Source organism: Eurosta solidaginis, chromosome X, assembly GCF_040869045.1.
Source record: "Eurosta solidaginis isolate ZX-2024a chromosome X, ASM4086904v1, whole genome shotgun sequence".
Taxonomy (NCBI): Eukaryota; Metazoa; Arthropoda; class Insecta; order Diptera; family Tephritidae; genus Eurosta; species Eurosta solidaginis.
Genome location: NC_090324.1, coordinates 108291636 through 108319262, shown reverse-complemented (window position 1 = coordinate 108319262; position 27627 = coordinate 108291636). Strand labels below are relative to the sequence as shown.

At 41.3% G+C, this 27627-nt stretch overlaps 2 protein-coding genes across 2 annotated transcripts in view; both read right to left on the bottom strand.

The window, feature by feature from the left end:
- The window catches only part of LOC137234633 (uncharacterized), a 363521-nt gene that overhangs the window by 108878 nt on the left and 227016 nt on the right, over nucleotides 1-27627 (bottom strand). The gene's annotated exons all lie outside the window — the stretch shown is intronic.
- On the bottom strand, nucleotides 1132-1923 carry LOC137235434 (cysteine desulfurase, mitochondrial-like). The gene is made up of 3 exons (XM_067758423.1): nucleotides 1813-1923; nucleotides 1425-1681; nucleotides 1132-1357 (listed from the first exon to the last, which is right to left on the bottom strand). The coding sequence occupies exons 1-3, from the start codon at nucleotides 1894-1896 to the stop codon at nucleotides 1204-1206; spliced, it is 495 nt and encodes a 164-aa protein (XP_067614524.1). The 5' UTR covers nucleotides 1897-1923; the 3' UTR covers nucleotides 1132-1203.

Sequence of the window (27627 nt, the reverse complement as noted above, 5' to 3'; positions counted from 1 at the left end):
CTTGGCACGGAACAGCTGCAAGCACACAAACAGATATGCATGATGTTCCTCGAATAAGCTGTGAAACCCAGACGCAGTAAGTTCCCTTAGTTTCAGGGCCACCATTAATTTACAAAGAGCGAAAATATGCTATACAAGTATACGCAAAACGGCTCTTATCAGGGCCACCACTAGTCAACAAAGAGAAAAAATTTGCTAAACAATTATACCTACGAAAAACAGCCCTCTTCAGGGCCACAAACAGTTTACGGAGAGACAATTTGCTAGACAATTGTGTTTTACATACTATAGATTTACTTTTGGATTATTTATATCATCCATATGATTACAAGAAAAAAAAACTGGAGTATAATCGATACTGGAGCTGAAAACGGAAATATTCCAAACCGAAATTTTGCCACAGCAGGTACCGATACCAGATCCAGCCTAAAACCGAAATTGTTACAAAAGCCTCCTGGCTAGAGCCAGAAGGAAAACCCGGAACCTTAATTGAGGTTAGTACTACAACCGAACTAGTATCCAAAAATTAAACCGAAAGCAAAATCGGTTTCGAGGAGAGGAGCCAAAAGCAAAATTGTATCAAAACAACCGTGCAATGGCGCTGAACACGAAAATGAAGTTTTATTCTGTGGTATAGCGACTCAGTTTTAAATTTTCAACACACGCGTGCTTTTTTTAATTAAAGAAGATTACATCTCAAGACATGGAGTACATATCCTTCAAAAAAATCTGCACCTCAAATGCCGACACGACGACTTTCCAACGTTAAACGTTATTATGTATTAACGTATCTTCGATATTTATTAGGTTAATAAATTAACTAATTTTTACTTTATAAAATACATGAAATTTTAAAATAAATCAATACTTATTCATGAACATACTATTAACTCAGCATTTTATATACAATCTCATCCTAAATTTTCAACATCTCTTGAAGGCAGTGACGTTAGCACTCATGCATATATGTATTGAAAATAAGGTTCACTACAAAAAGCATTTAGCTATAGCGATAGCATTTCCCAATATCATTTTAATACTACAAAATAACGACCTTAGGCAGATAAGGTAAGAACTATATACTTCCTAAAAAGTTGTATCTCTCTTTACATTAAACTGCTTTGGAATGTAAATACATATATACATACATTAAAATATGCATACAATACAAAACGGTCCCTTATTTATATATTATATACAAAATTAATATTGCGACCATTGGATATTTTTCAAATCAATTGGTTCTTGCATCATCTCCCATAATGGAGACATTTCACGTAAACGTTCCACATGTTTGATGCATTTATCGGCAATATAACGACCCTCTTCAATGGTGGTGAAACGATCAATACCAATCCTATAAAAATGTAACAATAAATTACTTTGAAATTAACTACACAATTCAGTACGGTAAGCTCGTATACCTTACTGAACTATGTGCCAAATCCTCATCAGTTCCAATCGCACGTAGTACGTACAAAGGTTCCAGTGATGCTGAAGTACATGCTGAGGCACCAGACATCACCACATCTTTTAAGGCCATCAGTAATGATAAATTTAATAAACCACTATACGTTTGCTCTGGACCACCATTACATATACCATGTGATAATCTTGAAGTGATGCGATCATATAAACGTTTCGAAAGAAAATCTATAAATTTCTTATCATATTCCATTTCCTTGAGTGCAAGATCACATGCAGCACCAATTTTTTTTTGTGGGTAAAACAAAATCATCAAAATTACAAAAACCACATGAAAATTTTCAATTTCTTTTGCAAATATCTCTTGACAGACACCAAATATTTTACCTTCGCCTTCGGATTATTGGTCGAGGTCAATACGCGTTTTCTACATCTCTCTCGATATTTTTGGACGCGTATTATCAGTGTCATGCTGTCGTATAGAATTACCAAGAGTTGATGCGCTGGAAACGTTGAAGAAATGATTCAGCTGCTATATGTAAATAAATAATAACAAAAAATTAAATATATATCATTTAAAAATCAGCTAATCACCTTCCTTTTCCGTCAAAAATATCTTTTTCCTCCAGCTTCATCGGCAAACCAACTTTTTATACTCAGTTGAGCAGAGCTCACAGAGTACATTAACATTGATTGGATAACGGTTGATTGTACAGGTATAAAGGAATCGAGATAGATATAGACTTCCATATATCAAAATCATCGGGATCGAAAAAAAATTTGATTGAGCCATGTCCGTCCGTCCGTCCGTCCGTCCATCGGTCCGTTAACACGATAACTTGAACAAATTTTGAGGTATCTTGGTGAAATTTGATATGTAGGTTCCTGAGCACTCATCTCAGATCGCTATTTAAAATGAACAATATCGGACTATAACCACGCCCACTTTTTCGATATCAAAAATTTCGAAAAACCGAAAAAGTCCGATAATTCATTACCAAAGACGGATAAAGCGATGAAACTTGGTAGGTGAGTTGAAGTTATGACGCAGAATAGAAAATTAGTAAAATTTTGGACAATGGGCGTGGCTCCGCCCCCTTTTACAAGAAGGTAATTTAAAATTTTAGCAAGCTGTAATTTGGCAGTCATTGAATATGTCATGATGAAATTTGGCAGGAACGTTACACCTATTATTATATGTATGCTCAATAAAAATTAGCAAAATCGGAGAACGATCACGCCCACTTTTAAAAAAAATTTTTTTTAAAGTCAAATTTTAACAAAAAATTGTATATCTTTACAGTATATAAGTAAATTATGTCAACATTCAACTCCATTAATGATATCGTGCAACAAAATGCAAAAATAAAAGAAAATTTCAAAATGGGCGTGGCTCAGCCCTTTTTCATTTAATTTTTCTAGGATACTTTTAATGCCATAAGTCGAACAGAAATTTACCAATCCTTGTGAAATTTGGTAGGGGCTTAGATTCTGGGACTATAACTGTTTTTTGTAAAAAGCCACGCCCATTTTATACACAGTCGACCGTCTGTCCCTCCGCTCGGCCGTTAACACGATAACTTGAGCAAAAATCGATATATCTTTACTAAACTCAGTTCACGTACTTATCTGAACTCACTTTGTATTGGTATTAAAAATGGCCGAAATCCGACTATGACCACGCCCACTTTTTCGATATCAAAAATTACCAAAAACGAAATTAATTCCATAATTCTATACCAAATACGAAAAAAGGGATGAAACATGGTATTTGGATTGGTTTATTGACGCAAACTATAACCTTAGAAAAAAACTTTGTAAAATGGGTGTGACACCTACAATATTATAAATAAATAAATGTAAGGTAAAGAATGAAATGAAAAAGTTCTGCAGGGCGAAATAAAAAACCCTTGAAATCTTGGCACGAATACTGTTCGTTGTATTATATATATAAATAAATTAGCGGTATCCAACAGATGATGTTCTGGGTCACCTTGGTCCACATTTTGGTCGATGTCTGGAAAACGCCTTCACGTATACAACTACCACCCACTCCCTTTTAAAAGCCTCATTAATACCATTATGGGTATCAACCATATCGTACAAACAAATTCTAGAGTCACCCCTGGTCCACCTTTTTGGCGATATATCGAAAAGGCGTCCACCTATAGAACTAAGCCCCACGCCCTTTTAAAATACTCATTAACACCTTTCGTTTGATACCCATATTGTACAAACACATTCTAGAGTCACCCCTGGTCCACCTTTATACCGATATCTCGAAAAGGCGATCACCTATACAACTACCACCACTCCCTTTTCAAACCCTCATTAATACCTATAATTTGATACCTATATCGTACAAACATATTCTAGAGTCACCCCTGGTCCACCTTTATGGCGATATCTCGAAAAGGCGACCACCTATAGAACTAAGGCCCACTCCCTTTTAAAAAGACTCACAAACACCTTTCATTTGATACCCATATCGTACAAAAAAAGTCTAGAGTCACCCCTGGTCCACCTTTATGGCGATATCTCGAAAAGGCGACCACCTATACAACTACCACTGCTCCCTTTTAAAACCCTCATTAATACCTTTAATTTGATACCCATACCGTACAAACACATTCTAGAGTCACCCCTGGTCCACCTTTATGGCGATATCTCGAAAAGGCGTCCACCTATAGAACTAAGCCCCACGCCCTTTTAAAATACTCATTAACACTTTTCGTTTGATACCCATATTGTACAAACGCATTCTAAAGTCACCCTTGGTCCACCTTTATGGCGATATCTCGAAAAGGCGTCCACCTATAGAACTAAGGCCCACTCCCTTTTAAAATACTCATTAACACTTTTCGTTTTATACCCATATTGTACAAACGCATTCTAGAGTCACCCCTGGTCCACCTTTACGCCGATATCTCGAAAAGGCGACTACCTATACAACTACCACCACTCCCTTTTAAAACCCTCATTAATACCTTTAATTTGATACCCATACCGTACAAACACATTCTAGAGTCACCCCTGGTCCACCTTTATGGCGATATCTCGAAAAGGCGACTACCTATACAACTACCACTGCTCCCTTTTAAAACCCTCATTAATACCTTTAATTTGATACCCATACCGTACAAACACATTCTAGAGTCACCCCTGGTCCACCTTTATGGCGATATCTCGAAAAGGCGTCCACCTATAGAACTAAGCCCCACGCCCTTTTAAAATACTCATTAACACCTTTCGTTTGATACCCATATTGTACAAACGCATTCTAAAGTCACCCTTGGTCCACCTTTATGGCGATATCTCGAAAAGGCGTCCACCTATAGAACTAAGGCCCACTCCCTTTTAAAATACTCATTAACACTTTTCGTTTTATACCCATATTGTACAAACGCATTCTAGAGTCACCCCTGGTCCACCTTTACGCCGATATCTCGAAAAGGCGACTACCTATACAACTACCACCACTCCCTTTTAAAACCCTCATTAATACCTTTAATTTGATACCCATATCGTACAAACACATTTTAGAGTCACCCCTGGTCCACCTTTATGGCGATATCTCGAAAAGGCGTCCACCTATAGAACTAAGCCCCACGCCCTTTTAAAATACTCATTAACATCTTTCGTTTGATACCCATATCGTACAAACGCATTCTAGAGTCACCCCTGGTCCACCTTCATGGCGATATCTCGAAAATAGAAAGAAAACAGAACTAAACCCCACGCCCTTTTGAAATACTCATTAACACCTTTCGTTTGATACCCATATTGTACAAACACATTCTAGAGTCACCCCTGGTCCACCTTTATGCCGATATCTCGAAAAGGCGACCACCTATACAACTACCACCACTCCCTTTTAAAACCCTCATTAATACCTTTAATTTGAAACCCATATCGTACAAACACATTCTAGAGTCACTACTGGTCCACCTTCATGGCGATATCTCGAAAAGGCGTCCACCTATAGAACTAACCCCCACACCCTTTTGAAATACTCATTAACACCTTTCGTTTGATACCCATATTGTACAAACGCATTCTAGAGTCACCCCTGGTCCACCTTTATGGCGATATCTCGAAAAGGCGTACACCTATAGAACTAAGGCCCACTCCCTTTCAAAATGTTCATTAACCCCTTTCATTTGATACCCATATCGTACAAAGAAATTCTAGGGTCACCCTTGGTCCACCTTTATGGCGATATCTCGAAACGGCGTCCACCTATGGAACTAAGGATCACTCCCTTTTAAAATACTCATTAACACCTTTCGTTTGATACCCATATTGTACAAACGCATTCTAGAGACACCCCTGGTTCACCTTTATGGCGATATCTCGAAAAGGCGTCCACCTGTAGAACTAAGGCCCAGGCCCTTTTGAAATACTCATTAACACCTTTCGTTTGATACCCATATTGTACAAACACATTCTAGAGTCACCCCTGGTCCACCTTTATGCCGATATCTCAAAAAGGCGACCACCTATACAACTACCACCACTCCCTTTTAAAACCCTCATTAATACCTTTAATTTGATACCCATATGGTACAAACACATTCTAGAGTCACCCCTGGTCAACCTTTATGGCGATATCTCGAAAAGGCGTCCACCTATAGAACTAAGGCCCACTCCCTTTTAAAATACTCATTAACATCTTTCGTTTGATACCCATATTGTACAAACGCATTCTCCCCTGGTCCACCTTTATGCCGATATCTCGAAAAGGCGACTACCTATACAACTACCACTGCTCCCTTTTAAAACCCTCATTAATACCTTTAATTTGATACCCATACCGTACAAACACATTCTAGAGTCACCCCTGGTCCACCTTTATGGCGATATCTCGAAAAGGCGTCCACCTATAGAACTAAGCCCCACGCCCTTTTAAAATACTCATTAACACCTTCCGTTTGATACCCATATTGTACAAACACATTCTAGAGCCACCCCTGGTCCACCTTTATGCCGATATCTCGAAAAGGCGACCACCTATACAACTACCACCACTCCCTTTTAAAACCCTCATTAATACCTTTAATTTGATACCCATATCGTACAAACACATTCTAGAGTCACCCCTGGTCCACCATTATGGCGATATCTCGAAAAGACGTCCACCTATAGAACTAAGGCCCACGCCCTTTTGAAATACTCATTAGCACCTTTCGTTTGATACCCATATTGTACAAACGCATTCTAGAGTCACCTCTGGTCCACCTTTATGCCGATATCTCGAAAAGGCGACTACCTATACAACTACCACCACTCCCTTTTAAAACCCTCATTAATACCTTTAATTTGATACCCATATCGTACAAACACATTCTAGAGTCACCCCTGGTCCACCTTTATGGCGATATCTCGAAAAGGCGTCCACCTATAGAACTAAGCCCCACGCCCTTTTAAAATACTAATTAACACCTTTCGTTTGATATCCATATTGTACAAACACATTGTAGAGCCACCCCTGGTCCACCTTTATGCCGATATCTCGAAAAGGCGACCACCTGTACAACTACCACCACTCCCTTTTAAAACCCTCATTAATACCTTTAATTTGATACCCATATCGTAAAAACACATTCTAGAGTCACCCCTGGCCACTTTTATGGCGATATCTCGAAAAGGCGTCCACCTATAGAATTAAGCCCCACGCCATTTTAAAATACTCATTAACACCTTTCGTTTGATACCCATATTGTACAAACTCACTCTAGGGACACCCCTGGTCCACCTTTATGCCGATATCTCGAAAAGGCGACCACCCATACAACTACCACCACTCCCTTTTAAAACCCTCATTAATACCTTTAATTTGATACCCATATTGTACAAACATATTCTAGAGTCACCCCTGGTCCACCTTTATGCCGATATCTCGAAAGGCGACCACCTATACAACTACCACGACTCCCTTTTAAAACCCTCATTAATACCTTTAATTTGATACCCATATCGTATAAACTCGTTCTAGAGTCACCCATGGTCCACTTTTATGACGATATCTCGAAAAGGCGTCCACTTATAGAACTAAGGCCCACTCCCTTTTAAAATACTCATTAACATGTTTCGTTTGATACCCATATAGTACAAACGCATTCTAGAGTCACACCTGGTCCACCTTCATGGAGATATCTCGAAAGGCGACCACCTATACAACTACCACCACTCCCTTTTAAAACCCTCATTAATACCTTTAGATTGATTCCCATATCGTACAAACATATTCTAGAGTCACCTCTGGTCCACCTTTATGGCGATATCTCGAAAAGGCGTCCACCTATAGAACTAAGCCCTACGCCCTTTTAAAATACCCATTAACACCTTTTGTTTGATACCCATATTGTACAAAGGCATTCTAGAGTCACCCTTGGTCCACTTTATGCCGATATCTCGAAAGGCGACCACCTATACAACTAACACCACTCCCTTTTAAAACCCTCATTAATACCTTTAATTTGATACCCATATCTTACAAACACATTCTAGAGTCACTACTGGTCCACCTTCATGGCGATATCTCGAAAAGGCGTCCACCTATAGAACTAAACCCCACACCCTTTTGAAATACTCATTAACACCTTTCGTTTGATACCCATATTGTACAAACGCATTCTAGAGTCACCCCTGGTCCACCTTTATGGCGATATCTCGAAAAGGCGTACACCTATAGAACTAAGGCCCACTCCCTTTTAAAATGTTCATTAACCCCTTTCATTTGATACCCATATCGTACAAAGAAATTCTAGGGTCACCCCTGGTCCACCTTTATGGCGATATCTCGAAACGGCGTCCACCTATGGAACTAAGGATCACTCCCTTTTAAAATACTCATTAACACCTTTCGTTTGATACCCATATTGTACAAACGCATTTTAGAGTCACCCCTGGTCCACCTTTATGGCGATATCTCGAAAACGCGTCCACCTGTAGAACTAAGGCCCAGGCCCTTTTGAAATACTCATTAACACCTTTCGTTTGATACCCATATTGTACAAACGCATTCTAGAGTCACCCCTGGTCCACCTTTATGCCGATATCTCGAAAAGGCCACCACCTATACATCTACCACCACTCCCTTTTAAAACCCCCATTAATACCTTTAATTTGATTCCCATATCGTACAAACATATTCTAGAGTCACCCCTGGTCCACCTTTATGGCGATATCTCGAAAAGGCGTACACCTATAGAACTAAGGCCCACTCCCTTTTAAAATGTTCATTAACCCCTTTCATTTGATACCCATATCGTACAAAGAAATTCTAGGGTCACCCCTGGTCCACCTTTATGGCGATATCTCGTAACGGCGTCCACCTATGGAACTAAGGATCACTCCCTTTTAAAATACTCATTAACACCTTTCGTTTGATACCCATATTGTACAAACGCATTCTAGAGTCACCCCTGGTCCACCTTTATGCCGATATCTCGAAAGGCGACCACTTATACAACTACCACCACTCCCTTTTAAAACCCTCATTAATACCTTTAATTTGATACCCATATTGTACAAACACATTCTAGAGTCACCCTTGGTCCACCTTTATGGCGATATCTCGAAAAGGCGTCCACCTATAGAACTAAGGCCCACTCCCTTTTAAAATACTCATTAACATCTTTCGTTTGATACCCATATTGTACAAACGCATTCTAGAGTCACACCTGGTCCACCTTCATGGAGATATCTCGAAAAGGCGTCCACCTATCGAACTAAACCCCACGCCCTTTTGAAATACTCATTAACACCTTTCGTTTGATACCCGTATTGTACAAACGCATTCTAGAGTCACCCTTGGTCCACCTTTATGGCGATATCTCGAAAAGGCGTCCACCTGTAGAACTAAGGCCCAGGCCCTTTTGAAATACTCATTAACACCTTTCGTTTGATACCCATATTGTATAAACGCATTCTAGAGTCACCCCTGGTCCACCTTTATGCCGATATCTCGAAAAGGCGTCAACCTATAGAACTAAGCCCCACGCCCTTTTAAAATACCCATTAACACCTTTAGTTTGATACCCATATTACACAAACGCATTCTAGAGTCACCCTTGGTCCACCTTATGCCGATATCTCGAAAGGCGACCACCTATACAACTACCACCACTCCCTTTTAAAACCCTCATTAATACTTTTAATTTGATACCCATATTGTACAAAAATATTCTAGAGTCACCCCTGGTCCACCTTTATGGCGATATCTCGAAAAGGCGTCCACCTATAGAACTAAGGCCCACTCCCTTTTAAAATAATCATTAACATCTTTCGTTTGATACCCATATTGTACAAACGCATTCTAGAGTCACAACTGGTCCACCTTCATGGAGATATCTCAAAAAGGCGTCCACCTATCGAACTAAACCCCACGCCCCTTTGAAATACTCACTAACACCTTTCGTTTGATACCCGTATTGTACAAACGCATTCTAGAGTCACCCTTGGTCCACCTTTATGGCGATATCGCGAAAAGGCGTCCACCTATAGAACTAAGGCCCACGCCCTTTTGAAATACTCATTAGCACCTTTCGTTTGATACCCATATTGTACAAACGCATTCTAGAGTCACCCCTGGTCCACCTTTATGCCGATATCTCGAAAAGGCGACCACCTATACAACTACCACCACTCCCTTTTAAAACCCCCATTAATACCTTTAATTTTATTCCCATATCGTACAAACATATTCTAGAGTCACCCCTGGTCCACCTTTATGGCGATATCTCGAAAAGGCGTCAACCTATAGAACTAAGCCCCAGCCCTTTTAAAATACCCATTAACACCTTTAGTTTGATACCCATATTACACAAACGCATTCTAGAGTCACCCTTGGTCCACCTTATGCCGATATCTCGAAAGGCGACCACCTATACAACTACCACCACTCCCTTTTAAAACCCTCATTAATACTTTTAATTTGATACCCATATTGTACAAACATATCCTAGAGTCACCCCTGGTCCACCTTTATGGCGATATCTCGAAAAGGCGTCCACCTATAGAACTAAGGCCCACTCCCTTTTAAAATAATCATTAACATCTTTCGTTTGATACCCATATTGTACAAACGCATTCTAGAGTCACAACTGGTCCACCTTCATGGAGATATCTCAAAAAGGCGTCCACCTATCGAACTAAACCCCACGCCCCTTTGAAATACTCATTAACACCTTTCGTTTGATACCCGTATTGTACAAACGCATTCTAGAGTCACCCTTGGTCCACCTTTATGGCGATATCGCGAAAAGGCGTCCACCTATAGAACTAAGGCCCACGCCCTTTTGAAATACTCATTAGCACCTTTCGTTTGATACCCATATTGTACAAACGCATTCTAGAGTCACCCCTGGTCCACCTTTATGCCGATATCTCGAAAAGGCGACCACCTATACAACTACCACCACTCCCTTTTAAAACCCTCATTAATACCTTTAATTTGATTCCCATATCGTACAAACATATTCTAGAGTCACCTCTGGTCCACCTTTATGGCGATATCTCGAAAAGGCGTCCACCTATAGAACTAAGCCCTACGCCCTTTTAAAATACCCATTAACACCTTTTGTTTGATACCCATATTGTACAAACGCATTCTAGAGTCACCCTTGGTCCACCTTTATGCCGATATCTCGAAAGGCGACCACCTATACAACTACCACCACTCCCTTTTAAAACCCTCATTAATACCTTTAATTTGATACCCATATCTTACAAACACATTCTAGAGTCACTGCTGGTCCACCTTCATGGCGATATCTCGAAAAGGCGTCCACCTATAGAACTAAACCCCACACACCCTTTTGAAATACTCATTATAACCTTTCGTTTGATACCCATATTGTACAAACACATTCTAGAGCCACCCCTGGTCCACCTTTATGCCGATATCTCGAAAAGGCGACCACCTATACAACTACCACCACTCCCTTTTAAAACCCTCATTAATACCTTTAATTTGATACCCATATCGTACAAACACATTCTAGAGTCACCCCTGGTCCACCATTATGGCGATATCTCGAAAAGACGTCCACCTATAGAACTAAGGCCCACGCCCTTTTGAAATACTCATTAGCACCTTTCGTTTGATACCCATATTGTACAAACGCATTCTAGAGTCACCCCTGGTCCACCTTTATGCCGATATCTCGAAAAGGCGACCACCTATACAACTACCACCACTCCCTTTTAAAACCCTCATTAATACCTTTAATTTGATTCCCATATCGTACAAACATATTCTAGAGTCACTGCTGGTCCACCTTCATGGCGATATCTCGAAAAGGCGTCCACCTGTAGAACTAAGCCCCACGCCCTTTTAAAATACTCATTAACACCTTCCGTTTGATACCCATATTGTACAAACACATTCTAGAGCCACCCCTGGTCCACCTTTATGCCGATATCTCGAAAAGGCGACCACCTATACAACTACCACCACTCCCTTTTAAAACCCTCATTAATACCTTTAATTTGATACCCATATTGTACAAACATATTCTAGAGTCACCCCTGGTCCACCTTTATGCCGATATCTCGAAAGGCGACCACCTATACAACTACCACGACTCCCTTTTAAAACCCTCATTAATACCTTTAATTTGATACCCATATCGTATAAACTCGTTCTAGAGTCACCCATGGTCCACTTTTATGACGATATCTCGAAAAGGCGTCCACTTATAGAACTAAGGCCCACTCCCTTTTAAAATACTCATTAACATGTTTCGTTTGATACCCATATAGTACAAACGCATTCTAGAGTCACACCTGGTCCACCTTCATGGAGATATCTCGAAAGGCGACCACCTATACAACTACCACCACTCCCTTTTAAAACCCTCATTAATACCTTTAGATTGATTCCCATATCGTACAAACATATTCTAGAGTCACCTCTGGTCCACCTTTATGGCGATATCTCGAAAAGGCGTCCACCTATAGAACTAAGCCCTACGCCCTTTTAAAATACCCATTAACACCTTTTGTTTGATACCCATATTGTACAAAGGCATTCTAGAGTCACCCTTGGTCCACCTTTATGCCGATATCTCGAAAGGCGACCACCTATACAACTAACACCACTCCCTTTTAAAACCCTCATTAATACCTTTAATTTGATACCCATATCTTACAAACACATTCTAGAGTCACTGCTGGTCCACCTTCATGGCGATATCTCGAAAAGGCGTCCACCTATAGAACTAAACCCCACACCCTTTTGAAATACTCATTAACACCTTTCGTTTGATACCCATATTGTACAAACGCATTCTAGAGTCACCCCTGGTCCACCTTTATGGCGATATCTCGAAAAGGCGTACACCTATAGAACTAAGGCCCACTCCCTTTTAAAATGTTCATTAACCCCTTTCATTTGATACCCATATCGTACAAAGAAATTCTAGGGTCACCCCTGGTCCACCTTTATGGCGATATCTCGAAACGGCGTCCACCTATGGAACTAAGGATCACTCCCTTTTAAAATACTCATTAACACCTTTCGTTTGATACCCATATTGTACAAACGCATTTTAGAGTCACCCCTGGTCCACCTTTATGGCGATATCTCGAAAACGCGTCCACCTGTAGAACTAAGGCCCAGGCCCTTTTGAAATACTCATTAACACCTTTCGTTTGATACCCATATTGTACAAACGCATTCTAGAGTCACCCCTGGTCCACCTTTATGCCGATATCTCGAAAAGGCCACCACCTATACATCTACCACCACTCCCTTTTAAAACCCCCATTAATACCTTTAATTTGATTCCCATATCGTACAAACATATTCTAGAGTCACCCCTGGTCCACCTTTATGGCGATATCTCGAAAAGGCGTACACCTATAGAACTAAGGCCCACTCCCTTTTAAAATGTTCATTAACCCCTTTCATTTGATACCCATATCGTACAAAGAAATTCTAGGGTCACCCCTGGTCCACCTTTATGGCGATATCTCGTAACGGCGTCCACCTATGGAACTAAGGATCACTCCCTTTTAAAATACTCATTAACACCTTTCGTTTGATACCCATATTGTACAAACGCATTCTAGAGTCACCCCTGGTCCACCTTTATGCCGATATCTCGAAAGGCGACCACTTATACAACTACCAGCACTCCCTTTTAAAACCCTCATTAATACCTTTAATTTGATACCCATATTGTACAAACACATTCTAGAGTCACCCTTGGTCCACCTTTATGGCGATATCTCGAAAAGGCGTCCACCTATAGAACTAAGGCCCACTCCCTTTTAAAATACTCATTAACATCTTTCGTTTGATACCCATATTGTACAAACGCATTCTAGAGTCACACCTGGTCCACCTTCATGGAGATATCTCGAAAAGGCGTCCACCTGTAGAACTAAGGCCCAGGCCCTTTTGAAATACTCATTAACACCTTTCGTTTGATACCCATATTGTATAAACGCATTCTAGAGTCACCCCTGGTCCACCTTTATGCCGATATCTCGAAAAGGCGTCAACCTATAGAACTAAGCCCCACGCCCTTTTAAAATACCCATTAACACCTTTAGTTTGATACCCATATTACACAAACGCATTCTAGAGTCACCCTTGGTCCACCTTATGCCGATATCTCGAAAGGCGACCACCTATACAACTACCACCACTCCCTTTTAAAACCCTCATTAATACTTTTAATTTGATACCCATATTGTACAAAAATATTCTAGAGTCACCCCTGGTCCACCTTTATGGCGATATCTCGAAAAGGCGTCCACCTATAGAACTAAGGCCCACTCCCTTTTAAAATAATCATTAACATCTTTCGTTTGATACCCATATTGTACAAACGCATTCTAGAGTCACAACTGGTCCACCTTCATGGAGATATCTCAAAAAGGCGTCCACCTATCGAACTAAACCCCACGCCCCTTTGAAATACTCACTAACACCTTTCGTTTGATACCCGTATTGTACAAACGCATTCTAGAGTCACCCTTGGTCCACCTTTATGGCGATATCGCGAAAAGGCGTCCACCTATAGAACTAAGGCCCACGCCCTTTTGAAATACTCATTAGCACCTTTCGTTTGATACCCATATTGTACAAACGCATTCTAGAGTCACCCCTGGTCCACCTTTATGCCGATATCTCGAAAAGGCGACCACCTATACAACTACCACCACTCCCTTTTAAAACCCCCATTAATACCTTTAATTTTATTCCCATATCGTACAAACATATTCTAGAGTCACCCCTGGTCCACCTTTATGGCGATATCTCGAAAAGGCGTCAACCTATAGAACTAAGCCCCAGCCCTTTTAAAATACCCATTAACACCTTTAGTTTGATACCCATATTACACAAACGCATTCTAGAGTCACCCTTGGTCCACCTTATGCCGATATCTCGAAAGGCGACCACCTATACAACTACCACCACTCCCTTTTAAAACCCTCATTAATACTTTTAATTTGATACCCATATTGTACAAACATATCCTAGAGTCACCCCTGGTCCACCTTTATGGCGATATCTCGAAAAGGCGTCCACCTATAGAACTAAGGCCCACTCCCTTTTAAAATAATCATTAACATCTTTCGTTTGATACCCATATTGTACAAACGCATTCTAGAGTCACAACTGGTCCACCTTCATGGAGATATCTCAAAAAGGCGTCCACCTATCGAACTAAACCCCACGCCCCTTTGAAATACTCATTAACACCTTTCGTTTGATACCCGTATTGTACAAACGCATTCTAGAGTCACCCTTGGTCCACCTTTATGGCGATATCGCGAAAAGGCGTCCACCTATAGAACTAAGGCCCACGCCCTTTTGAAATACTCATTAGCACCTTTCGTTTGATACCCATATTGTACAAACGCATTCTAGAGTCACCCCTGGTCCACCTTTATGCCGATATCTCGAAAAGGCGACCACCTATACAACTACCACCACTCCCTTTTAAAACCCTCATTAATACCTTTAATTTGATTCCCATATCGTACAAACATATTCTAGAGTCACCTCTGGTCCACCTTTATGGCGATATCTCGAAAAGGCGTCCACCTATAGAACTAAGCCCTACGCCCTTTTAAAATACCCATTAACACCTTTTGTTTGATACCCATATTGTACAAACGCATTCTAGAGTCACCCTTGGTCCACCTTTATGCCGATATCTCGAAAGGCGACCACCTATACAACTACCACCACTCCCTTTTAAAACCCTCATTAATACCTTTAATTTGATACCCATATCTTACAAACACATTCTAGAGTCACTGCTGGTCCACCTTCATGGCGATATCTCGAAAAGGCGTCCACCTATAGAACTAAACCCCACACACCCTTTTGAAATACTCATTATAACCTTTCGTTTGATACCCATATTGTACAAACACATTCTAGAGCCACCCCTGGTCCACCTTTATGCCGATATCTCGAAAAGGCGACCACCTATACAACTACCACCACTCCCTTTTAAAACCCTCATTAATACCTTTAATTTGATACCCATATCGTACAAACACATTCTAGAGTCACCCCTGGTCCACCATTATGGCGATATCTCGAAAAGACGTCCACCTATAGAACTAAGGCCCACGCCCTTTTGAAATACTCATTAGCACCTTTCGTTTGATACCCATATTGTACAAACGCATTCTAGAGTCACCCCTGGTCCACCTTTATGCCGATATCTCGAAAAGGCGACCACCTATACAACTACCACCACTCCCTTTTAAAACCCTCATTAATACCTTTAATTTGATTCCCATATCGTACAAACATATTCTAGAGTCACTGCTGGTCCACCTTCATGGCGATATCTCGAAAAGGCGTCCACCTGTAGAACTAAGCCCCACGCCCTTTTAAAATACTCATTAACACCTTCCGTTTGATACCCATATTGTACAAACACATTCTAGAGCCACCCCTGGTCCACCTTTATGCCGATATCTCGAAAAGGCGACCACCTATACAACTACCACCACTCCCTTTTAAAACCCTCATTAATACCTTTAATTTGATACCCATATCGTACAAACACATTCTAGAGTCACCCCTGGTCCACCATTATGGCGATATCTCGAAAAGACGTCCACCTATAGAACTAAGGCCCACGCCCTTTTGAAATACTCATTAGCACCTTTCGTTTGATACCCATATTGTACAAACGCATTCTAGAGTCACCCCTGGTCCACCTTTATGCCGATATCTCGAAAAGGCGACTACCTATACAACTACCACCACTCCCTTTTAAAACCCTCATTAATACCTTTAATTTGATACCCATATCGTACAAACACATTCTAGAGTCACCCCTGGTCCACCTTTATGGCGATATCTCGAAAAGGCGTCCACCTATAGAACTAAGCCCCACGCCCTTTTAAAATACTAATTAACACCTTTCGTTTGATATCCATATTGTACAAACACATTGTAGAGCCACCCCTGGTCCACCTTTATGCCGATATCTCGAAAAGGCGACCACCTGTACAACTACCACCACTCCCTTTTAAAACCCTCATTAATACCTTTAATTTGATACCCATATCGTAAAAACACATTCTAGAGTCACCCCTGGCCACTTTTATGGCGATATCTCGAAAAGGCGTCCACCTATAGAATTAAGCCCCACGCCATTTTAAAATACTCATTAACACCTTTCGTTTGATACCCATATTGTACAAACTCACTCTAGGGACACCCCTGGTCCACCTTTATGCCGATATCTCGAAACGGCGACCACCCATACAACTACCACCACTCCCTTTTAAAACCCTCATTAATACCTTTAATTTGATACCCATATTGTACAAACATATTCTAGAGTCACCCCTGGTCCACCTTTATGCCGATATCTCGAAAGGCGACCACCTATACAACTACCACGACTCCCTTTTAAAACCCTCATTAATACCTTTAATTTGATACCCATATCGTATAAACTCGTTCTAGAGTCACCCATGGTCCACTTTTATGACGATATCTCGAAAAGGCGTCCACTTATAGAACTAAGGCCCACTCCCTTTTAAAATACTCATTAACATGTTTCGTTTGATACCCATATAGTACAAACGCATTCTAGAGTCACACCTGGTCCACCTTCATGGAGATATCTCGAAAGGCGACCACCTATACAACTACCACCACTCCCTTTTAAAACCCTCATTAATACCTTTAGATTGATTCCCATATCGTACAAACATATTCTAGAGTCACCTCTGGTCCACCTTTATGGCGATATCTCGAAAAGGCGTCCACCTATAGAACTAAGCCCTACGCCCTTTTAAAATACCCATTAACACCTTTTGTTTGATACCCATATTGTACAAAGGCATTCTAGAGTCACCCTTGGTCCACCTTTATGCCGATATCTCGAAAGGCGACCACCTATACAACTAACACCACTCCCTTTTAAAACCCTCATTAATACCTTTAATTTGATACCCATATCTTACAAACACATTCTAGAGTCACTGCTGGTCCACCTTCATGGCGATATCTCGAAAAGGCGTCCACCTATAGAACTAAACCCCACACCCTTTTGAAATACTCATTAACACCTTTCGTTTGATACCCATATTGTACAAACGCATTCTAGAGTCACCCCTGGTCCACCTTTATGGCGATATCTCGAAAAGGCGTACACCTATAGAACTAAGGCCCACTCCCTTTTAAAATGTTCATTAACCCCTTTCATTTGATACCCATATCGTACAAAGAAATTCTAGGGTCACCCCTGGTCCACCTTTATGGCGATATCTCGAAACGGCGTCCACCTATGGAACTAAGGATCACTCCCTTTTAAAATACTCATTAACACCTTTCGTTTGATACCCATATTGTACAAACGCATTTTAGAGTCACCCCTGGTCCACCTTTATGGCGATATCTCGAAAACGCGTCCACCTGTAGAACTAAGGCCCAGGCCCTTTTGAAATACTCATTAACACCTTTCGTTTGATACCCATATTGTACAAACGCATTCTAGAGTCACCCCTGGTCCACCTTTATGCCGATATATCGAAAAGGCCACCACCTATACATCTACCACCACTCCCTTTTAAAACCCCCATTAATACCTTTAATTTGATTCCCATATCGTACAAACATATTCTAGAGTCACCCCTGGTCCACCTTTATGGCGATATCTCGAAAAGGCGTACACCTATAGAACTAAGGCCCACTCCCTTTTAAAATGTTCATTAACCCCTTTCATTTGATACCCATATCGTACAAAGAAATTCTAGGGTCACCCCTGGTCCACCTTTATGGCGATATCTCGTAACGGCGTCCACCTATGGAACTAAGGATCACTCCCTTTTAAAATACTCATTAACACCTTTCGTTTGATACCCATATTGTACAAACGCATTCTAGAGTCACCCCTGGTCCACCTTTATGCCGATATCTCGAAAGGCGACCACTTATACAACTACCACCACTCCCTTTTAAAACCCTCATTAATACCTTTAATTTGATACCCATATTGTACAAACACATTCTAGAGTCACCCTTGGTCCACCTTTATGGCGATATCTCGAAAAGGCGTCCACCTATAGAACTAAGGCCCACTCCCTTTTAAAATACTCATTAACATCTTTCGTTTGATACCCATATTGTACAAACGCATTCTAGAGTCACACCTGGTCCACCTTCATGGAGATATCTCGAAAAGGCGTCCACCTATCGAACTAAACCCCACGCCCTTTTGAAATACTCATTAACACCTTTCGTTTGATACCCGTATTGTACAAACGCATTCTAGAGTCACCCTTGGTCCACCTTTATGGCGATATCTCGAAAAGGCGTCCACCTGTAGAACTAAGGCCCAGGCCCTTTTGAAATACTCATTAACACCTTTCGTTTGATACCCATATTGTATAAACGCATTCTAGAGTCACCCCTGGTCCACCTTTATGCCGATATCTCGAAAAGGCGTCAACCTATAGAACTAAGCCCCACGCCCTTTTAAAATACCCATTAAAACCTTTAGTTTGATACCCATATTACACAAACGCATTCTAGAGTCACCCTTGGTCCACCTTATGCCGATATCTCGAAAGGCGACCACCTATACAACTACCACCACTCCCTTTTAAAACCCTCATTAATACTTTTAATTTGATACCCATATTGTACAAAAATATTCTAGAGTCACCCCTGGTCCACCTTTATGGCGATATCTCGAAAAGGCGTCCACCTATAGAACTAAGGCCCACTCCCTTTTAAAATAATCATTAACATCTTTCGTTTGATACCCATATTGTACAAACGCATTCTAGAGTCACAACTGGTCCACCTTCATGGAGATATCTCAAAAAGGCGTCCACCTATCGAACTAAACCCCACGCCCCTTTGAAATACTCATTAACACCTTTCGTTTGATACCCGTATTGTACAAACGCATTCTAGAGTCACCCTTGGTCCACCTTTATGGCGATATCGCGAAAAGGCGTCCACCTATAGAACTAAGGCCCACGCCCTTTTGAAATACTCATTAGCATCTTTCGTTTGATACCCATATTGTACAAACGCATTCTAGAGTCACCCCTGGTCCACCTTTATGCCGATATCTCGAAAAGGCGACCACCTATACAACTACCACCACTCCCTTTTAAAACCCCCATTAATACCTTTAATTTTATTCCCATATCGTACAAACATATTCTAGAGTCACCCCTGGTCCACCTTTATGGCGATATCTCGAAAAGGCGTCAACCTATAGAACTAAGCCCCACGCCCTTTTAAAATACCCATTAACACCTTTAGTTTGATACCCATATTACACAAACGCATTCTAGAGTCACCCTTGGTCCACCTTATGCCGATATCTCGAAAGGCGACCACCTATACAACTACCACCACTCCCTTTTAAAACCCTCATTAATACTTTTAATTTGATACCCATATTGTACAAACATATTCTAGAGTCACCCCTGGTCCACCTTTATGGCGATATCTCGAAAAGGCGTCCACCTATAGAACTAAGGCCCACTCCCTTTTAAAATAATCATTAACATCTTTCGTTTGATACCCATATTGTACAAACGCATTCTAGAGTCACAACTGGTCCACCTTCATGGAGATATCTCAAAGAGGCGTCCACCTATCGAACTAAACCCCACGCCCCTTTGAAATACTCATTAACACCTTTCGTTTGATACCCGTATTGTACAAACGCATTCTAGAGTCACCCTTGGTCCACCTTTATGGCGATATCGCGAAAAGGCGTCCACCTATAGAACTAAGGCCCACGCCCTTTTGAAATACTCATTAGCACCTTTCGTTTGATACCCATATTGTACAAACGCATTCTAGAGTCACCCCTGGTCCACCTTTATGCCGATATCTCGAAAAGACGACCACCTATACAACTACCACCACTCCCTTTTAAAACCCTCATTAATACCTTTAATTTGATTCCCATATCGTACAAACATATTCTAGAGTCTCGATATCTCGAAAAGGCGTCCACCTATAGAACTAAGCCCTACGCCCTTTTAAAATACCCATTAACACCTTTTGTTTGATACCCATATTGTACAAACGCATTCTAGAGTCACCCTTGGTCCACCTTTATGCCGATATCTCGAAAGGCGACCACCTATACAACTACCACCACTCCCTTTTAAAACCCTCATTAATACCTTTAATTTGATACCCATATCTTACAAACACATTCTAGAGTCACTGCTGGTCCACCTTCATGGCGATATCTCGAAAAGGCGTCCACCTATAGAACTAAACCCCACACACCCTTTTGAAATACTCATTATAACCTTTCGTTTGATACCCATATTGTACAAACGCATTCTAGAGTCACCCCTGGTCCACCTTTATGGCGATATCTCGAAAAGGCGTACACCTATAGAACTAAGGCCCACTCCCTTTTAAAATGTTCATTAACCCCTTTCATTTGATACCCATATCGTACAAAGAAATTCTGGGGTCACCCATGGTCCACCTTTATGGCGATATCTCGAAACGGCGTCCACCTATGGAACTAGGGATCACTCCCTTTTAAAATACTCATTAACACCTTTCGTTTGATACCCATATTGTACAAACGCATTCTAGAGTCACCCCTGGTCCACCTTTATGGCGATATCTCGAAAAGGCGTCCACCTGTAGAACTAAGGCCCAGGCCCTTTTGAAATACTCATTAACACCTTTCGTTTGATACCCATATTGTACAAACGCATTCTAGAGTCACCCATGGTCCACCTTTATGCCGATATCTCGAAAAGGCGACCACCTATACAACTACCACCACTGCCTTTTAAAACCCTCATTAATACCTTTAATTTGATTCCCATATCGTACAAACATATTCTAGAGTCACCCCTGGTCCACCTTTATGGCGATATCTCGAAAAGGCGTCCACCTATAGAACTAAGCCCCACGCCCTTTTAAAATACCCACTAACACCTTTTGTTTGATACCCATATTGTACAAACGCATTCTAGAGTCACCCTTTGTCCACCTTTATGCCGATATCTCGAAAGGCGACCACTTATACAACTACCACCACTCCCTTTTAAAACCCTCATTAATACGTTTAATTTGATACCCATATTGTACAAACATATTCTAGAGTCACCCCTGGTCCACCTTTATGCCGATATCTCGAAATGCGACCACCTATACAACTACCACCACTCCCTTTTAAAACCCTCATTAATACCTTTAATTTGATACCCATATCGTATAAACTCGTTCTAGAGTCACCCATGGTCCACTTTTATGGCGATATCTCGAAAAGGCGTCCAACTATAGAACTAAGGCCCACTCCCTTATAAAATACTCATTAACTCCTTTCGTTTGATACCCATATTGTACAAACGCATTCTAGAGTCACCCCTGGTCCACCTTCATGCCAATATCTCGAAAGGCGACCACTTATACAACTACCACCACTCCCTTTTAAAACCCTCATTAATACCTTTAATTTGATACCCATATTGTACAAACACATTCTAGAGTCACCCTTGGTCCACCTTTATGGCGATATCTCGAAAAGGCGTCCACCTATAGAACTAAGGCCCACTCCCTTTGAAAATAATCATTAACATCTTTCGTTTGATACCCATATTGTACAAACGCATTCTAGAGTCACAACTGGCCCACCTTCATGGAGATATCTCGATAAGGTGTCCACCTATCGAACTAAACCCCACGCCCTTTTGAAATACTCATTAACACCTTTCGTTTGATACCCGTATTGTACAAACGCATTCTAGAGTCACCCTTGGTCCACCTTTATGGCGATATCGCGAAAAGGCGTCCACTTATAGAACTAAGGCCCACGCCCTTTTGAAATACTCATTAGCACCTTTCGTTTGATACCCATATTGTACAAACGCATTCTAGAGTCACCCCTGGTCCACCTTTATGCCGATATCTCGAAAAGGCGACCACCTATACAACTACCACCACTCCCTTTTAAAACCCTCATTAATACCTTTAATCTGATTCCCATATCGTACAAACATATTCTAGAGTCACCTCTGGTCCACCTTTATGGCGATATCTCGAAAAGGGGTCCACCTATAGAACTAAGCCCTACGCCCTTTTAAAATACCCATTAACACCTTTTGTTTGATACCCATATTGTACAAACGCATTCTAGAGTCACCCCTGGTCCACCTTTATGCCGATATCTCGAAATGCGACCACCTATACAACTACCACCACTCCCTTTTAAAACCATCATTAATACCTTTAATTTGATACCCATATCGTATAAACTCGTTCTAGAGTCACCCATGGTCCACTTTTATGGCGATATCTCGAAAAGGCGTCCACCTATAGAACTAAGGCCCACTCCCTTTTAAAATACTCATTAACACCTTTCGTTTGATACCCATATTGTACAAACGCATTCTAGAGTCACCCCTGGTCCACCTTTATGCCGATATCTCGAAAGGCGACCACTTATACAACTACCACCACTCCCTTTAAAACCCTCATTAATACCTTTAATTTGATACCCATATTGTACAAACACATTCTAGAGTCACCCTTGGTCCACCTTTATGGCGATATCTCGAAAAGGCGTCCACCTATAGAACTAAGGCCCACTCCCTTTTAAAATACTCATTAACATCTTTCGTTTGATACCCATATTGTACAAACGCATTCTAGAGTCACACCTCGTCCACCTTCATGGAGATATCTCGAAAAGGCGTCCACCTATCGAACTAAACCCCACGCCCTTTTGAAATACTCATTAACACCTTTCGTTTGATACCCGTATTGTACAAACGCATTCTAGAGTCACCCTTGGTCCACCTTTATGGCGATATCTCGAAAAGGCGTCCACCTGTAGAACTAAGGCCCAGGCCCTTTTGAAATACTCATTAACACCTTTCGTTTGATACCCATATTGTACAAACGCATTCTAGAGTCACCTCTGGTCCACCTTTATGCCGATATCTCGAAAAGGCCACCACCTATACATCTACCACCACTCCCTTTTAAAACCCCCATTAATACCTTTAATTTGATTCCCATATCGTACAAACATATTCTAGAGTCACCCCTGGTCCACCTTTATGGCGATATCTCGAAAAGGCGTACACCTATAGAACTAAGGCCCACTCCCTTTTAAAATGTTCATTAACCCCTTTCATTTGATACCCATATCGTACAAAGAAATTCTAGGGTCACCCCTGGTCCACCTTTATGGCGATATCTCGTAACGGCGTCCACCTATGGAACTAAGGATCACTCCCTTTTAAAATACTCATTAACACCTTTCGTTTGATACCCATATTGTACAAACGCATTCTAGAGTCACCCCTGGTCCACCTTTATGCCGATATCTCGAAAGGCGACCACTTATACAACTACCACCACTCCCTTTTAAAACCCTCATTAATACCTTTAATTTGATACCCATATTGTACAAACACATTCTAGAGTCACCCTTGGTCCACCTTTATGGCGATATCTCGAAAAGGCGTCCACCTATAGAACTAAGGCCCACTCCCTTTTAAAATACTCATTAACATCTTTCGTTTGATACCCATATTGTACAAACGCATTCTAGAGTCACACCTGGTCCACCTTCATGGAGATATCTCGAAAAGGCGTCCACCTATCGAACTAAGCCCCACGCCCTTTTGAAATACTCATTAACACCTTTCGTTTGATACCCGTATTGTACAAACGCATTCTAGAGTCACCCTTGGTCCACCTTTATGGCGATATCTCGAAAAGGCGTCCACCTGTAGAACTAAGGCCCAGGCCCTTTTGAAATACTCATTAACACCTTTCGTTTGATACCCATATTGTACAAACGCATTCTAGAGTCATCCCTGGTCCACCTTTATGCCGATATCTCGAAAAGGCCACCACCTATACATCTACCACCACTCCCTTTTAAAACCCCCATTAATACCTTTAATTTTATTCCCATATCGTACAAACATATTCTAGAGTCACCCCTGGTCCACCTTTATGGCGATATCTCGAAAAGGCGTCAACCTATAGAACTAAGCCCCACGCCCTTTTAAAATACCCATTAACACCTTTTGTTTGATACCCATATTACACAAACGCATTCTAGAGTCACCCTTGGTCCACCTTATGCCGATATCTCGAAAGGCGACCACCTATACAACTACCACCACTCCCTTTTAAAACCCTCATTAATACTTTTAATTTGATACCCATATTGTACAAACATATTCTAGAGTCACCCCTGGTCCATCTTTATGCCGATATCTCGAAAGGCGACCACCTATACAACTACCACCACTCCCTTTTAAAACCCTCATTAATACCTTTAATTTGATACCCATATCGTATAAACTCGTTCTAGAGTCACCCATGGTCCACTTTTATGGCGATATCTCGAAAAGGCGTCCACCTATAGAACTAAGGCCCACTCCCTTTTAAAATACTCATTAACACCTTTCGTTTGATACCCATATTGTACAAACGCATTCTGGAGTCACCCCTGGTCCACCTTTATGCCGATATCTTGAAAGGCGACCACTTATACAACTACCACCACTCCCTTTTAAAACCCTCATTAATACCTTTAATTTGATACCCATATTGTACAAACACATTCTAGAGTCACCCTTGGCCCACCTTTATGGCGATATCTCGAAAAGGCGTCCACCTATAGAACTAAGGCCCACTCCCTTTTAAAATAATCATTAACATCTTTCGTGTGATACCCATATTGTACAAATGCATTCTAGAGTCACAACTGGTCCACCTTCATGGAGATATCTCAAAAAGGCGTCCACCTATCGAACTAAACCCCACGCCCCTTTGAAATACTCATTAACTCCTTTCGTTTGATACCCGTATTGTACAAACGCATTCTAGAGTCACCCTTGGTCCACCTTTATGGCGATATCGCGAAAAGGCGTCCACCTATAGAACTAAGGCCCACGCCCTTTTGAAATACTCATTAGCACCTTTCGTTTGATACCCATATTGTACAAACGCATTCTAGAGTCACCCCTGGTCCACCTTTATGCCGATATCTCGAAAAGGCGACCAGCTATACAACTACCACCACTCCCTTTTAAAACCCTCATTAATACCTTTAATTTGATTCCTATATCGTATAAACATATTCTAGAGTCACGTCTGGTCCACCTTTATGGCGATATCTCGAAAAGGCGTCCACCTATAGAACTAAGCCCTACGCCCTTTTAAAATACCCATTAACACCTTTTGTTTGATACCCATATTGTACAAACGCATTCTAGAGTCACCCTTGGTCCACCTTTATGCCGATATCTCGAAAGGCGACCACCTATACAACTACCACCACTCCCTTTTAAAACCCTCATTAATACCTTTAATTTGATACCCATATCTTACAAACACATTCTAGAGTCACTACTGGTCCACCTTCATGGCGATATCTCGAAAAGGCGTCCACCTATAGAACTAAACCCCACACACCCTTTTGAAATACTCATTATAACCTTTCGTTTGATACCCATATTGTACAAACGCATTCTAGAGTCACCCCTGGTCCACCTTTATGGCGATATCTCGAAAAGGCGTACACCTATAGAACTAAGGCCCACTAGGGATCACTCCCTTTTAAAATACTCATTAACACCTTTCGTTTGATACCCATATTGTACAAACGCATTCTAGGGTCACCCCTGGTCCACCTTTATGGCGATATCTCGAAAAGGCGTCCACCTGTAGAACTAAGGCCCAGGCCCTTTTGAAATACTCATTAACACCTTTCGTTTGATACCCATATTGTACAAACGCATTCTAGAGTCACCCCTGGTCCACCTTTATGCCGATATCTCGAAAAGGCGACCACCTATACAACTACCACCACTCCCTTTTAAAACCCTCATTAATACCTTTAATTTGATACCCATATCGTATAAACTCGTTCTAGAGTCACCCATGGTCCACTTTTATGGCGATATCTCGAAAAGGCGTCCAACTATAGAACTAAGGCCCACTCCCTTTTAAAATACTCATTAACTCCTTTCGTTTGATACCCATATTGTACAAACGCATTCTAGAGTCACCCCTGGTCCACCTTCATGCCGATATCTCGAAAGGCGACCACTTATACAACTACCACCACTCCCTTTTAAAACCCTCATTAATACCTTTAATTTGATACCCATATTGTACAAACACATTCTAGAGTCACCCTTGGTCCACCTTTATGGCGATATCTCGAAAAGGCGTCCACCTATAGAACTAAGGCCCACTGCCTTTTAAAATAATCATTAACATCTTTCGTTTGATACCCATATTGTACAAACGCATTCTAGAGTCACAACTGGCCCACCTTCATGGAGATATCTCGAAAAGGCGTCCACCTATCGAACTAAACCCCACGCCCTTTTGAAATACTCATTAACACCTTTCGTTTGATACCCGTATTGTACAAACGCATTCTAGAGTCACCCTTGGTCCACCTTTATGGCGATATCGCGAAAAGGCGTCCACCTATAGAACTAAGGCCCACGCCCTTTTGAAATACTCATTAGCACCTTTCGTTTGATACCCATATTGTACAAACGCATTCTAGAGTCACCCCTGGTCCACCTTTATGCCGATATCTCGAAAAGGCGACCACCTATACAACTACCACCACTCCCTTTTAAAACCCTCATTAATACCTTTAATCTGATTCCCATATCGTACAAACATATTCTAGAGTCACCTCTGGTCCACCTTTATGGCGA

What these genes read in the sequence shown, in the direction of transcription:
- LOC137235434 (XM_067758423.1), bottom strand. Translation starts at nt 1,896, where the DNA reads ATGACACTGATAATACGCGTCCAAAAATATCGAGAGAGATGTAGAAAA. An exon ending in CCAATAATCCGAAGGCGAAG is followed by an intron (nt 1,682 to 1,812) that starts GTAAAATATTTG and finishes CTTGCACTCAAG; the next exon opens with GAAATGGAATATGATAAGAA. An exon ending in TTGGCACATAGTTCAGTAAG is followed by an intron (nt 1,358 to 1,424) that starts GTATACGAGCTT and finishes ACATTTTTATAG; the next exon opens with GATTGGTATTGATCGTTTCA.